Consider the following 15072-nt stretch of genomic DNA (forward strand, 5'->3'; position numbering starts at 1 on the left):
TGGCAAAAATAAGAAAATTTAAGATACCATAATTCTATTCATTACCTGTTTGTATAACTGTTTGTATGCCTGTGCATATTCTTTCATATTTTTCCATGCATTTGTGTATATGCATACATCATATAAAATTCATTTCAGTGGATGTACTGTTCAGCTGATTCTTATTATTCCCAGTAGTTATGTTCTACAAAGTAACCACCAACACTGAATTCTAGAATACTGAACCATTGCTCCTAGAGGAAATACAGGGTTGGGTTCCTGGGAGCCTTTAATCACCACATTTTCACCAACGGATCAACACATAATTTAGAAGTTACAAATCAATTTTAACAAGCAGGCAGACTCACAAGTAGGGAATCTTCAAATAATAAGGATTGACTGGATGTATGCCAAAATCAAGCACGCTGGTTTTTTTTGTTTTTTTGCGGTACGCGGACCTCTCACTGTCGTGGCCTCTCCCGTTGTGGAGCACAGGCTCCGGACGCGCAGCCTCAGCGGCCATGGCTCATGGGCACAGCCGCTCCGCGGCATGTGGGATCTTCCCGGACCGGGGCACGAACCCGTGTTCCCTGCATCGGCAGGCGGACTCTCAACCACTGCGCCACCAGCGAAGCCCTCTTAGATACCTTTTTAGAAGGGCACCTGGAATCTTGGCTCTTATCGTGACGTGCAGTGCAGCCTAACTGCGAGGGGCACAGGGCTGGAGCCAGATGGTGTGGGGTGTCATCCTGACTTGGCCACTTATCACTTTGCCTTAGGTCAACTATTTTGTCCATGCCATATTTCAGTTTCTCATCTACGAAAACGACAGTCATCAGACCTACTTCACTGGGTTGTAGTGAAGACTGTTAATTAGAACAGTTCCTGGCATGTAGCAAGTATGGAATAAATGCTATTAGCAACACTTACCCTATTCTTTTCATTGGTGTCTGTCTCATTTGTCAACGCTAAGATCTTTCAGAGACGGTCTCTGGTTATCTGTGAAGCCTAAGGGATGGCGGAGAGCAGGTGCTCACAAATATGCCTGAAGGTAACTACCGCAGGGAGATGAACATAAAGCTCAGACGACAGAGTTGGAAAAAGCATTCCCTACCGGGAATAACAACATGTGAGAAAGTAAGGATGAAATTTGCCTGGGATGCTGTAGAAGCAGCTTGCATGAGGTGAATGACCCTTATAGTGAAAAAGGGAGAAAGGCGATACAGAAGGAGAAAGGGAATGAGGACTCTGGAGCCCAGAGCAATCTGAAATGGTCTGTCAGTGGGCTGCAAGGGGACCCCAACAACTAAAAGAGTGGATGCAACAGAATCAGGTGGGGAAAATCCTGGCAGCAAGAAGACTGGTTAGGAAAATAGAACATTACTTATTAGTAGCAACAATGGCTGCTATTCACAAACCCTGCTCTCTTAAAAGAAAAGGCAATTTTATGATCACAAAGAGGCTACATTTTCTTTTTATTGGCAACTCAATCTACATATATACAGTATTGCACAAATTATAAGTGGGTTGACAGTTATATTAATACAAATTCATGAGCATTTACATAAAGCTACTGCTCTAGGTTTTGGTGCATTTTGTGCCTGGTATTTTAGTAAATATGACAAACATAAAGGAACTCAGCTACTGCAATTCATAAGAATTGGCTTTCAAAAAAAGCAAATATGTCACCTCACAGAACACTTAATACGTCAAACCCAGGAAAATCAATAACTAAATGACAAAAGGAACACTGTTAAAGAAAAGTTGGTGATAAAATGTCAGGTTAAAGGGCGTCCCTGGTGGCGCAGTGGTTGAGAGTCCCCCTGCCAATGCAGGGGACACTGGTTCGTGTTCCGGTCCGGGAAGATCCCACATGCCGCGGAGCGGCTGTGCCTGTGAGCCATGGCCGCTGAGCCTGCGCGTCCGGAGCCTGTGCTCCGCAACGGGAGAGGCCACAGCAGTGAGAGGCCCGCGTACCGCAAAAAAAAAAAAAAAAAAAAAAAAAGTCAGGTTAAAATATTAGGCTTAAAAATTTTAGCAATTGGACTTAGGACCCAGAGTGTACACACCGTATTGGGAATTATAAGAAAAGATCCCCATGTTCTGCTTCACAATTACTACTACCTTCCAAAAGAACAGTTCTGGGTGGCTACAATGTCTTCTTCCCTGCTAGTATAAACGACTGTTCCACAGTCCTGGTGAAACAAGATGGTAATTCACATAAATGGGATTTAAAATAAGATTCTTCTCACCCCAAATAAAATAAAACTAAATATACTCTCCAAATTACAGAGAAATCTCATCCAAATGTTCACCAGATAAAGAAGCCAGACCACCCGTTTACCTTCACTGACTGCCTCGGAGCGCAGGGCTGGCGTGTCACCTACAAGATGGGGAGATGTGGGTGGTCCCGGCTGTGCCCCTACCCAGCCTGCAGTGTGAGGGGGGACAAAAGCCCTTCAGCTTCCCAGGGTATAGAACTGAGGGGATGGGCTAGATGGCTTTTAAGAGAACTTCTGATTAAAAGGATCTAAGTCCGCTTGAGATCCCATATCCGAGCAGACGCTTAGGGTGGGCAAAAGAACTGGACTTAAAAACACGTGGGTGAAGTATTTACCTTTTGATCCCATCACTCAGAACTATTCTGCACTACAGTTAAGGAAATCTCTGTCCAATACTTTAATGGCTGGGGATGCTGCAGGGTAAGCAAATGAGGTATCAGACAATGAAGTTTTAGATAAAAAGGTAGAAACGCTGTGCCCAGTTTGGGTAGAAAAAAAGTGCACCACCACACCACACCAGGAGTCAAGACTTCCTGCCTCTGAATTTTAAAATCCATCTTGTTGGGAGATGTACGTTCAATCCTTTCAAAAGATCTACCAATCTACACCTATTAAGGATATGTTTTCTGAAATCCCCCCAGGAAGGCAACTTCCATGCAACTAGCTCTAACAGAAAGGATGCAGGAAGGAGAATTTAATTGCAGGGTAAAACTTTTTTTCTTTACAGATCAGAAAAACGACACAAAGAGAGCAACAGATTCTCATTTTCTGTCCCCTATAAAGGACACAAGTATCAATTCTTCTGGAATCTAACACACTGGCTTCATTTTCAAATGCATCACTTTATTTTCCTTGTAAGGCAGCCATATGTTACAAACCTTAAGCATGCGACAGTCCTATGACTTCTTCAATAAGCCATAGAGCTTCCACAGCTCTCCTGGGGCCTACAGCCTGAGCAGTCCTGAGGAGTCAAATATTAAAGCTTTCTCCACAGCCACATGTTCCTTTGATGTTTGGGTTATTGAACACAAACTCACTGGATAATTTGTCTTCAACATAGTCCATTTCTGTTCCTAAAAGTGTTAGCTGTGCTTTCTTCTCGATGAACACTCTGACTCCTGGGGGAGAAGAAAACATGAGTCATATAAAGCCTGCCATCCCATGGAACCTGCTGATTCAAAGCACAACTGAACTTTAAATAGTAACCACTAACAAACGTCAAACAAGAGGCTTTTGAATCTGTCTCATTATTTCCTTTAAGGGATGCAGTGCTCAGTTTTCTGTCCCCTTTCCTACACAATAATCTATGTCAAAAACAATTGTATTAGGCTAGACAGTGTGTACAGCAAATTCCATGACAATTCTGTGTAAAACTAAAATTTGCCTTTCTTCGCTATACTTCAATTTGCTACATGAAGAAAATGTGTATATTCTCAGTAAGAGTTCTGTAAAGATGGAGTCAATGAGATTAATGAAAATCCTGAAATGACATTTGTATACACAACACACTGCCAAGCCTAGAGAAACACAAAGGACTATGATATAATGGGCTAGTTTAATAAGACTAAATCATGAATCAGTACAAGAAGTTCTGTTTTTCTGCTTATGGACCAGAAAACTGACAATAACATAACTCCCTAGTTATCTCTACCTAACTAGTTGGTAGAGGTGGGAACCTTCGTAAATACTAATGGATTAAGAAAGCTTTCTTCCTTATAAAAAACTGCATCATTACTTAAATATGAACTATCTTTATTAGATCTCTTCTTTAAGATGAAAACTTTCAGGTTTAAGATACTTTTACATATTGATTTTAAAAATAATATATTAACAAATGTCTTTATTGATCAGTAACTTAAGTGCAATAAAAAGAATACACATCAAGAACCCATGAAAACTGGCTAATGGCGCACACAAAGCCAGTGCTGCAGAACCCATGCACGCTGAAACTCCCCTGAGGTTGTAGCAGTATTTATTTTGTTTTAAATAGATTTTATCAGATTATTGGGTAGGGGCAGGGACTGGGGGGGAGGGGCAAAATACAATTAAAGCACTGCAATTTTTTTTTTTTTTTTTTTGCTGTACGCGGGCCTGTCACTGTTGTGGCCTCTGCCGTTGTGGAGCACAGGCTCCGAACGCACAGGCTCAGTGGCCATGGCTCACGGGCCCAGTCGCTCCGCGGCATGTGGGATCTTCCCGGAACGGGGCACGAACCCGCGTCCCCTGCATCGGCAGGCGGACTCTCAACCACTGTGCCACCAGGGAAGCCCAGCACTGAAATTTTTAATAAAATTTGGAAATAGACTCTTCTAAAGGAGGAAATGACATTACTTATTTGACATAGATGCTTCACACCAAAGTGGCTGGTTCATTCTGAAGTTTTATCATCTTAAAATCTTTCTGCACACAATGATAACCTTTCATAACTGAAACAAATAAACAAGTTTATCCAATAATCTATCACTTAGTTACTAAGAGCACAGCCTCTGGAGTGAACTTGATTGGGTTCAAATGTTCATAAGGCCACTTACTGGCTGTGTGACCTTAGGCAAACATATTTAATCTCTCAGTGCCTCAGTTTCTTCATCTGCAAAATGGGGACAATACAGTACCATTCTCATTTAGTTGCTGTGTATAAATTAGTTAATATATGAGAGCCCGTCGAACCATGCCTCCCTTACAGTGAGCACTAAATACACCATTCTTACTATTATCATCATTACTCTCCATGCTACACAAGGCCAAACATTTTAGGGAGAACAAAGTGTCCAGAAAAAGTTTGCATAAAACTCACCATCTTGAACAACTTCTTCATCAGAGTCTCCTTTTGTCTTTGTATATTCCAGAGTGTAGGAAAGGCCATTACAACCCCTGGTTCGGACACCAACTTTCACACCAACCTGAAAAAGGCATTGTAAAAATAAACTTAGTTTTAATGTAGTACAGATTAAACAGTTATAGTAATAAAAGCCCTATTTGATAATATTTTCTTCAAAAGCTAAAAGATAAATATTAGATTTCTGGCTATAAATAGTCCCTTTAGGAAGTATAAGCAGAATGGGAAACTAGCATTTAAAAAATTTAACTACTGTACAAATATCATTACAACATTGGCAGGGATCCAAAAAGAATAAAAACCAATTATATACGAAGAAAGAAATACAGAGGGAACACTGCACCCTAAAACTACAGTCACCAGTACCCTAAAAATGAGCTTGTGTGTTTTTTCCTATTTTCTTTCAGTCTTTGTCTCATATATAATCTAAACATGGTGTTTTTTTTTTTTTTTTTTTTTTGGCCGTGCCACGCGGCTTGTGGGATCTTAGTTCCCTAACCAGGGATTGAACCCATGCCCTTGGCCATGAAAGCTCAGAGTCCTAACCACTGGACTGCCAGGGAATTCCCTAAATATAGTTTTTATTAGAGCAGAAATAAAAAATTTATTCTCTGCTTTTTTTCCCACTTAAGACATCATTTTCCCATGCAATTAGCTTTTGTAATTATCATTTGCAACTAATGCCTACATAATATTCCACTACACCTAAAGCATGTTTATTACTTAACCATTATTATTAACCATTTTTTCTGGGAATAACATTTTTAAGGGAAGAGTTTTAATTCCAAAAATGAATAATCACCTTTTTTTTTTTTAAAAAAAGGAAAAAAATATCTGATGGCAGAGATGACTACATAAGAAAACTGAACTTGCTCAAAAATGTTTTTGCTCCACCTCACCCTGTGAGATGTTCCCAGGATATTTCCCTATGGTTAGGTTCACCAAGGTTCATAGGTCATCACCTGGCAATCACATTGCCTCTATGTGACATGGGGCCTTAATACTGTAAACATTCTCAAGTACCAGAAAGCAAAAGACTGCAGTCAACACAGACGTTAAGAAGTTTAAAAAGTGACCAAACAGCACTTTTAAAATACCAATGTCTACCTCAATGTAGTTTTCTAACAATATCTACCCAATTTCTATCTATTCTTGAGTCCTATCTGCTTTTTCATGTGCGTATACAGCATTATCATAAGAAGTATCATTTTAGCAAGCAGATCCTGATTCCCTGAACAGCAGTCACATGCGCTTGCTTAAGTGCAAGGAAAGGAAACATAAAGTGCGAAGACACCTGATGAAGAGCATGAGTTAGATGTTAAGATGTTTGGTGGTTTTGATGAGTGGAAGCATTCAGAGTATTCTCTTCTGTCTTCAAACAAGGAGACAGAACTATAGCTTTATTCACCTTCACAGTGACAGCTTAGAGAATGTGTGAGGGAATTTCACATATTCAACATGATAAATAATAAAGTGCCTGGCTGAAATTCTGGAGCACACGTCATAAATACTTGTTTAACTTAGTTTTTATCTTTGCAAATAGGAAGACTCAAACAAGCAGGAAGTCCAACTATTAGGAATAGAGAGACACTTTATTAAAGAGTATGTGAAAATACAGCTTTAGGTAACTGGAGTTTGGAAAAGGGATTGCTTATGCCACAAATGACACCTGAAGAAGTGTTTGCTCAACCCTTTTCATGTCAAAACGAACAAACATCCCTCAACTCTACAAAAGTGAAATTGTGTCAACTGGTCGATTTATACTCTAGTCATTAGTCTACCCAAATTTAGTTGGAATTGAGTTGGAACACTGATATACTTAGATTTAATAATTCTTAGGGCGAAGATGATCGAACTCCTGTTACACTGTAATACAGGTTGTACAATGGAACTTAGAAACTACTCTGTAGTCTAATTATTGAATATTAATAGTCTTGGAAGTCATTTACAGTATCCCTTAGGCAGTGAACAATGTGCTAAGATTAAGATGGTTCGCACACCCCTTGCCCAGCGATTCTACATCTAAGAATACAGCTTATGTAGATGAAATAAGCTATGCCTACAGGTCCAGAACAACGGGCCTGGCACACTACAGATGCTAAATATTTGTTGAATAATGTTTGTGGAAGCACTGAATGAGAACAACCCAAAAGACCTTTAATATGAGAGCCTGGCTAGATAAACTTGTTCAACGGAATACATTAGTATATGCAGCCATAAAGAGAATAAGGATCTTTATGTAAGGATATGGAAAGATCTTCAAGCTATACTATTAGGGGCAAAGCAAAGTGCAACCACAGTGTGTGTGGTATGTTCTCACCTAAGTAGGAAAAGAGACACACACGCAAATGTAACAAGCAAAGTCTAGGCCAGCGGTTCCCCTCAGGGAATTAGTTTTGGTCGTCACAACTCTGGCACAGGCCAGAGATTCTGCTAAACATCCTGCAATCCACTCCCAACAAGGACTATCCAGTCCAAAACATCAACAGCTGAGGCTGAGAAACCTTGGTCTAGGTAATAAAATGCACAGATGATCTGTGCAAGGACACGAAGAGGCAGCCTCCTGGAAGGGAGAATGAATAAAGAATGTGGGGCGAGAGAGTGACTTCCTTTTCATAATACCCTGTTGTGTTACTTGCATTTAAAAATCATGAGCATTTTTTACTTTTTAAATAAAAACCCCTAATTAATGAAAGCACACTGTTTATCACAAGATAAATTCATTGTGAAAATACAACTTCAATTTTTTACTAAATATTTGTCTGATTGGTTTTACTTACGTGTTCAGGCTTATCTTTAAGAAGCTGTTTTATCTTGTTTACTGCTGAAGGTGTCTGAAAAAAGGGAAGGTTATTAAGTTGTTAGTTACAAACTTTGCCTTCTTCAGCCTTATATTTCCTAGTATTTAAGACAACTCAAGTCTATCTTTAGCAAATTCATGTGGTGAATTTATGTTCCATTCTCACCAGAGTACCTTGTGGATTTCATACACAAGCATATGAACTCTACTCAATTAAAAGCATTTTTAAAAATATCCACTAGCAACATCCTCTTCATCCCCTGCCCCCACCCCCTCAGTCAAGGTCAGCTCCCTGTCATAATCTCTGTGGTACTATCTACTCACATCACAAATATAATTTTTCTAGTCAGCATCTATTTCAAATTCCTACTTTATGCCCAGCAACAAGCACATTGCCTGACACACAGAAGGCACTCGACAGTCAATGAATGATATCAAGTACCACATTGGGAAAGCCAATCTTCAGGCATTTTTCCTATTGATCATTATTAACTCTATTGCTCATTCTGTTTACCCCAAATCTATTTCAGATCCATCAAAATGTACACCTAGAGGAAAAAATGTTACCAGCATCAAATAACCCAGTGTGCCTCTCGTGCCAGTCCCACCAAATGTTCACAGAGATTGATTAATTGATTGATTTTGGCCGCGCGGCACGTGGGATCTTAGTTCCCCAACCAGGGATCGAACCTGCGCCCCTTGCATTGGAAGCACGAAGTCTTCCATGGGTTTGACATGGGTTCGATCCCTGGTCTGGGAAGATCTCACATGCCACGGAGCAACTAAGCCCGGGTACCACAACTACTGAAGCCCGGGTGCCACAACTAATGAAGCCCGCACGCCTAGAGCCTGTGCCCCGCAACGAGAAGCCACCACAATGAGAAGCCCGCGCACCGCAACGAAGAGTAGTCCCCGCTCACCGCAACCAAAGAAAGTCCGTGCGTAGCAACGAAGACCTAACACAGCCAAAAAACAAAAACAAAAATCACGGAACAGTGCACTGCACTTGATAAACAGTGAAACTTTGATTCAGTTATTAACATACGGTGTGTATGTATTTCTTATTGTGTGTCACTTAAAAAAAAAAAGTTGAATAAATCACTACCAGTGGGTGGTTTATAAAGGCCGTTTCCCACAGTTCTTTCAGAACAGGAACCAAGCAGATCAACGACAGGGAATAGGATGGGGGGGTGGGGGGAAGGAGGAAATTCTGCAGAGAATTATTTTTATTTATTTTTTAAGATCACAGTATATTAACCTCAAATAGTTAGAGAGATATTAATGGAAAAAATTTTTAAGAAATGCTTAGTTACACTTCTAAATGATTGCCAGTAAAAACTAGCTTTCCTAATTTTCATGGTGATATTTCCCATGTGAGTCCTGAAGAAATTAATCTAATTACTGTCAAATTACAATCAAAAGATTTCCAGTAAATTAAAAAAAAAAAGGCACAGTCGTGGGAAAATACTCACTGGAAGTCCAACCTGATGCGGAGCCTTGGTTTATTGCCAGCAGATGGGAGGTGTAAGCTCAGGGCACACATACCATGCTGCCCCACGTGTTTCTTTTCGTCCTGACCAGAGATTGAACCTGGGCCATGGCAGTGAAAGCGCCAAATCCTATCCACTGGACCACCAGGGAACTCCTGAGTCTCATGTGACTTTCTAAATTATCTAATTTGGTTTTTACAAAAGCAATATATTTCCTTCTTTTCTCAACTCTTAGTAGAAAACACTTAAACAGCAAACAAAAGCAATTCATGGAGAGTGGTCCACTTACCACAAAGTGGTTGATGTTCAACATTTCATACAGAAAGGGGCTTAAGAGAAAAATTACCTGCGTGCCTGGGAACCAAAACATGTCTTTACAGGAACCAAAACATGTCTTAATTTCCTAGTGTCAGGCAATAATCCAATATACCCCACTGGGAGGAGTGTTACTGATGATGTATAACCCTGCTGAGAGTCCACTTCAGGGTAAAGATATGGTTATTAGAACTTTCCAAGCAATGGATCTGAATTTCAGAACAAGTCAGAATGACTAAACAGGGGAACGTTTGGGACTTAAGATCATTCTGGGAAATAGTATAAAAACTTCAGCAAAACAACATGCTGCAAGCCTAGCGGCCCTCCAGTTTCAACATACTCCCCCCAAACAACTAAGTTACCCATACCCACCCAAGAAAGTTATGTATAATCAATGAGTCTAATTCACCTGAGATTTGGCCAGTGAAATAGAATTCAAGAAACTCAATGAAATATTATTTCTCTCATATGTATATCACAGAACAAGACATTCTTTCAAGTGAAAGAGTATCTTTGAGTGAGATATTTTGGCCTTAAAAAAAAAAAAGACTTCTAGTCTGTTTTTGTGGCTGAAATTATGGGAGAAAGCACTGCAGATAAACGAATCTTTTGACTACTTCATAGCAACATACTTTTACTTTATCCAATGCCATAGCGTTTCTATTCCTTGTAGCAGAAACTTTCCATCCTCAATACTGCATTTCCTTAGTCATTCCCCCAGGCAATTTTCATTTTTTGCTGTTTAAGGAAACAAGATTAAAACCCGAAGTTAACTCCAGGATTATGTATACTAAACATGAGCCAACAACTACAACCTAGTTTCGTTTCATTGTAAATCTGGTATTTTAAGGTTTAAAAGATGGTAGATAAAGGGCAGCCAATGAATAAATTTCAGTATATTTTGTTTGAGTCATTCTTTAACAGCTATGGCATTATGATGCTGTTTTCCTTTTGTCTTTGCCTATTCCTGTACATGCAGGTAATCACAGTACATATTCACAATTTTGTAGCCTACTGCTGAAAGTTTAACATGCTACTCATTTGATACATAGTAACGTACATATATAGTCACTGTTTCTTGAGTACTTTCTAGGTGCTTAATGGTTTATATGCATCATCTTTTTATTCTTTCAGTTCTGTGATTTAGGTATTAAAGATTAAATAATTTGCACAGGGCTAGTAAGTCAAAGAATTAAGAGTTATGACTCCCAAACCTTTAAAAAAAAATCATTACTTGCAATGACTACATATCTTGCCAACAGGATTTACTCTTACTTATTTAACTTGGCCTTTCATTCAGGCTACTTCCAATTGTTTCCTGTGTAATGCCCCTTAAATTGCCTCCATATACCAATCTTACAGCTTGGTCACTGTTCCAAAGGACTTCTGGGGCTACTCCTTCAATGAATAAACACCTCCTTGAGCCCCCATGTATTTAACATCATATTGTTTCCAGACCCTTCTCAACCAGGAGCTGCTAGAAATTAAGCCCTAAGGTACCCACTGTATGTAATGAATTAATTTCTCTCTTGTGCATCAAGAATGATGCTGGCTATGTACCATTAATCTTCACATCTTTGGTTGAGCTTTAGGACAGTTGTGGGTATATCCCTAACCCTAATTAGGGCTGCAATGATTCTGCTTTGTACAACAATGGAAATAAAGGCCTCTGCCTGCAGTGTAGTGTTAAATCTTCAAGTTCTTCAGTCATATTTTACTCTGGCTCCTATACATACAATTCCATTCGCAATTCCTGGGCCTGCAGGGAAGTAGGGAAGGGGGATGTCATCCTCCTTGGATGAAGGGTACTGACTTTGATGTGGTGGGTTGAAACCTTATTCTATCAAGGACCCACCCCTGGTTGCATAAAAGTGCCTGTGACCAGTCTTTGAAGTCTTTCTCTCCAGCAAACCATCAATCCTCTCCTGGATTAACATCAGTTAACACAGGTAATTTGGCTCTGAAAACATGGAATCATGCTTTTATTTCATCAATACCTTTTCCTAACCTCTCACTGACTAGACTGCACAGGTATAGCACTTCTCAAAGGTTGCAACATGTTGAATTCCTGATGTCAAAATTTATATACTTAGCTAACATTCATCATCTCTTCTTACCCATTTCATTGAACTATCTCATTTCATTTGCTCTCATCTGTCTTCACTCATTAGTCCTTTGATGATTTCACTGCTTTTGCACTTAAATGAACATGGTGTTAAACGTTTGCAAAAACACTTGAAAATTAAGCACAGATATCCATACATGCATGCCAGTGTGTTAAGACTAGGAACACATGCCAGGATTAAAATAACTGCAAGCCTGCTACCACAGACCTTTCGTGGAAAGAAACAGGGATGTGCGTTGACACCAGCTAAGATTACAGGGAAAGGGACTAAAGTCCGCTAGACAGTTAAGGAGGATAAATTCAGACAATGGACTCCTGCATGCTAATTGGAAATGTTGATCAAAGGCAACACAGAGCCCTTGTGAACTGAGAACTGACATGACAAAGCAGTGCTGGTAGCAGAATTGGCCTGGTAAGCCGGGACAGGTAATGAAGCATAAAGGAGCAAGCACGGATTGACAGCAGGTCTGAGAAAGTGGGCTGGGTTATTGTTCCTAGTAATTTCTAGAGGTGCCAAAGGCCTGGCCCATGACTGTGTCCCAAGAGGGTGGGAAACGTAGGTCTTAAATGCCTGATGACTAAGTAGGAATGGAGAGAAAGGGTATGACCCATGCCAAATGGTGGAGAAAGAAAAGGCAAAAAAGTGTCTCCACACTTTCTGACTCTTCCTGGCTCTATCAGTACCAGTGGTAGAATTCTTTTGATTTCTGAATAATTTTTACTGAGATTGAAAGGAGACACAAAGTATGAGTAGTGCTTTCTAGTTCTTATGATTTCAAATCTTGGAGAATTCTAAGATTTGACAGTGTATCTTTCAGACAGGAAAATGGGCTTGATGGTACAGAAAAAAGGAATGTAGAATACAGTATCACATAAAAACAGAATAACCTCCTTATGCACCTAAAACAGTGACTCATTATAAAAATATATTCTTCCACCTGATCATGACTTTCTCCTGTTTTGCTGAAACGAATTTTCCGGCAACAGGCCTTCTCATGGCATTAAATTGAACGGAATCCATGATTCAATTTAATCTGTTTTCCCCAGTCTTCAGGAATTGAATGTTTGCACAAAGGCTTCTTTACCAAGAGTGGGGTGTGTGTGAGAAGAATGCTGAACTGATCATAAGATTTCCTATGAAATTAATCTTTCAAAACTGCAAATAGTGACTGCTTAATGGACAGGGGGTTTTCTTTTGGGGCCAGGTGTTTTGGAGCTACATAGAAGTGACAGTTTTACAATACTGTGAATGTACTAAATGCCACCGAATCGAACGCTTACAAGTGGTTAATTTTATGTGAATTTAAAACACAAAACAAAACTGTGCAGTACGTCGGGGATCCAGCATGCACAGTAAGTTCTGTAAGTATCTGCAGCAAGTTTCCTTTGAGTGTGTTTGACCTTTCACCCAGAGAACGCTGTAAACTCACTCAGGGTGGTAATTTATCCTTCTTTGTCCTTTGTTAGAGCCACCACGGCCTAGGGCCCCTGGAGGCACAGAGTGCGTTTCAAAGCCTCTTCAACCCCAGACACCAGGAAGTAACCCTTTGTGCACTGCAGCCTTGATCTCTGCAAGCGGGTGGGCTTTGTTGTCTCCGCGCTCTCACCGGCGCTCCCGCATCACACTGTGGTCCTGCGGCCGCGCGAGGCTAGGCTCGGCTCTCCCCAAGCGCCACAAGGGTAGGAACCCTGGTTCATTCACCCAGCTGCGCCCGGCACCTGACACTTCGACCTCTAAGTAACCCGCGACCTCAAGCACTGCTGCCGCAGCAAGACCCTCCGCAACCCCAAGCTCCGGAAAAGCCGCGCCTGACCCCCAAGGGGCCGTGCTCGCGCCGCCCCTCCCCCCCTCCGCACGCGGCGGCGCGCCGCCTGCTGGGAAACGTAGTTCCCGGGCGCCCGGCTCCCGAGGAGCAGCCCCGCCCGTGCTTGTTTATCTCCACAGCAGAGGCGAGTTGGGGGTGGGGACGATGCGGCGGCTGCGGAGCGGGTCAGGGGTGCTGCCGCCCGGCCGTGCTGTGCCCTGCCACCGTGCCCCCCCTCGCGGGGGCGAAGGTGAACCAATATAACGGGCCCGGTCGCGCGCCCCAGCCACTCACCAGGGTGAGGGCGGCCCGGGTGGGCTGCAACTTCCTCTTGCTCACAGCCCGGACAGTGGCCCGGACTAACGAAGCCGACATCCTCGCCCTCCCGGCGCCCCGATACCTCGGGCCGGAACTCGGCCACCTCAGCCTCTCTCCATGGACACGGCGGGCGCATTGACGCCACAAGCTCCGGCGCACGGCGCCCTAGGCCCCGCCCCTCGTGGGCCCGCCCACGCCGTCGCCATTGGGCGGGCCGTATGAGTGACGGGCGTGGGGCGGGCCGTATGAGTGACAGGCGGAGAGCGTGGCTTGGCGCCCGGGCCGTGGTCATGTGACGCGGGACACAGGGGTCGAGCGCAAGGTCGTAGCTCTGCGGCAGATCCACGCGCGCTGACTCAAGCCGGAGTGGGGCACATGGAATGAACTCGGACTTGTGGACTCTGGAGGCGCGCCGTTCCACGCCCTGACTTCTGGGCAAGGTGCTGCCCCGCCGCTTAAGAACTCAGAGGAGTCTACCGGCCGTAGGTGCGGTTCACAAGGGCAGAATGGATTCGAGGCCCGGACAGCTACATACGTTTCCGTCTTCCTTTTTGGTCCAGCTTGGCAGTTCTTAAGAGCGTAGAATTACCGCAGATTCTCAATAAACATCCTCCTTCTCTCCCCTGCCTTTCCCCAAGCTGCTTAGGATGTTGGGATGTTGAAATATGGTACTAACACAATGTTTGCTTTAGGTTGGAATCCAGCTTTACTGTAAGATGTGACTGGGCAGCTCGGGGAATACTTTTATAGCAAGTACCAGTCGATAGCTTGATGGAATACCTGTTGCTTGTCAGATCTTGTGGCTGCTCAGGGACTTCTGTCCTTTAATTCGGCAAACATTCCTGAGCCCCAGGCATTGTGCAGCCAGCACTATACCCAAGGCGTACACAGGAAGCCTGGTAAACGGAAGGTCCAAGGAAGAATTGGAGATCCTGGTAGGAGAGAAGTGCAGTAGGGGCAGCAGATGGGAGGAGAACATCAAGAAAGGCGGCATATCGGGCTTCCCTGGTGGCGCAGTGGTTGAGAGTCCGCCTGCCGATGCAGGGAACACGGGTTCGTGCCCCGGTCTGGGAAGATCCCACATGCCGTGGAGCGGCTGGGCCCGTGAGCCATGGCCGCTGA

General features: G+C 42.6%; 1 protein-coding gene across 2 annotated transcripts; it reads right to left on the reverse strand.

The window, feature by feature from the left end:
• Positions 1–3083: 3083 nt before the first annotated feature.
• Positions 3084–14114, reverse strand: ISCA1 (iron-sulfur cluster assembly 1). 2 transcript variants are annotated; one of them, XM_060155364.1, is made up of 5 exons: positions 13927–14072; positions 10335–10440; positions 7878–7931; positions 5056–5161; positions 3084–3379 (listed from the first exon to the last, which is right to left on the reverse strand). In XM_060155364.1, exons 2-5 carry the CDS (start codon positions 10353–10355, stop codon positions 3231–3233), a joined length of 330 nt encoding a protein of 109 aa, XP_060011347.1. In that variant the 5' UTR covers positions 10356–10440; positions 13927–14072; the 3' UTR covers positions 3084–3230. The 2 variants fall into 2 exon arrangements, with proteins under 2 accessions (XP_060011347.1, XP_060011345.1); XM_060155362.1 differs by lacking the exon at positions 10335–10440 and having other exon boundaries at positions 13927–14114.
• Positions 14115–15072: the final 958 nt, after the last annotated feature.

Source organism: Lagenorhynchus albirostris, chromosome 7 (genome assembly GCF_949774975.1).
Source record: "Lagenorhynchus albirostris chromosome 7, mLagAlb1.1, whole genome shotgun sequence".
Taxonomy (NCBI): Eukaryota; Metazoa; Chordata; class Mammalia; order Artiodactyla; family Delphinidae; genus Lagenorhynchus; species Lagenorhynchus albirostris.

Coding starts and splice junctions, on each gene's coding strand:
- ISCA1 (XM_060155362.1), bottom strand. CDS start 14,007: ATGTCGGCTTCGTTAGTCCGGGCCACTGTCCGGGCTGTGAGCAAGAGG. Junction 5,162..7,877: donor TTAAAGATAAGCCTGAACAC/GTAAGTAAAACC, acceptor TGCCTTTTTCAG/GTTGGTGTGAAAGTTGGTGT. Junction 3,380..5,055: donor TGAAGAAGTTGTTCAAGATG/GTGAGTTTTATG, acceptor CTTCTCCCCCAG/GAGTCAGAGTGTTCATCGAG.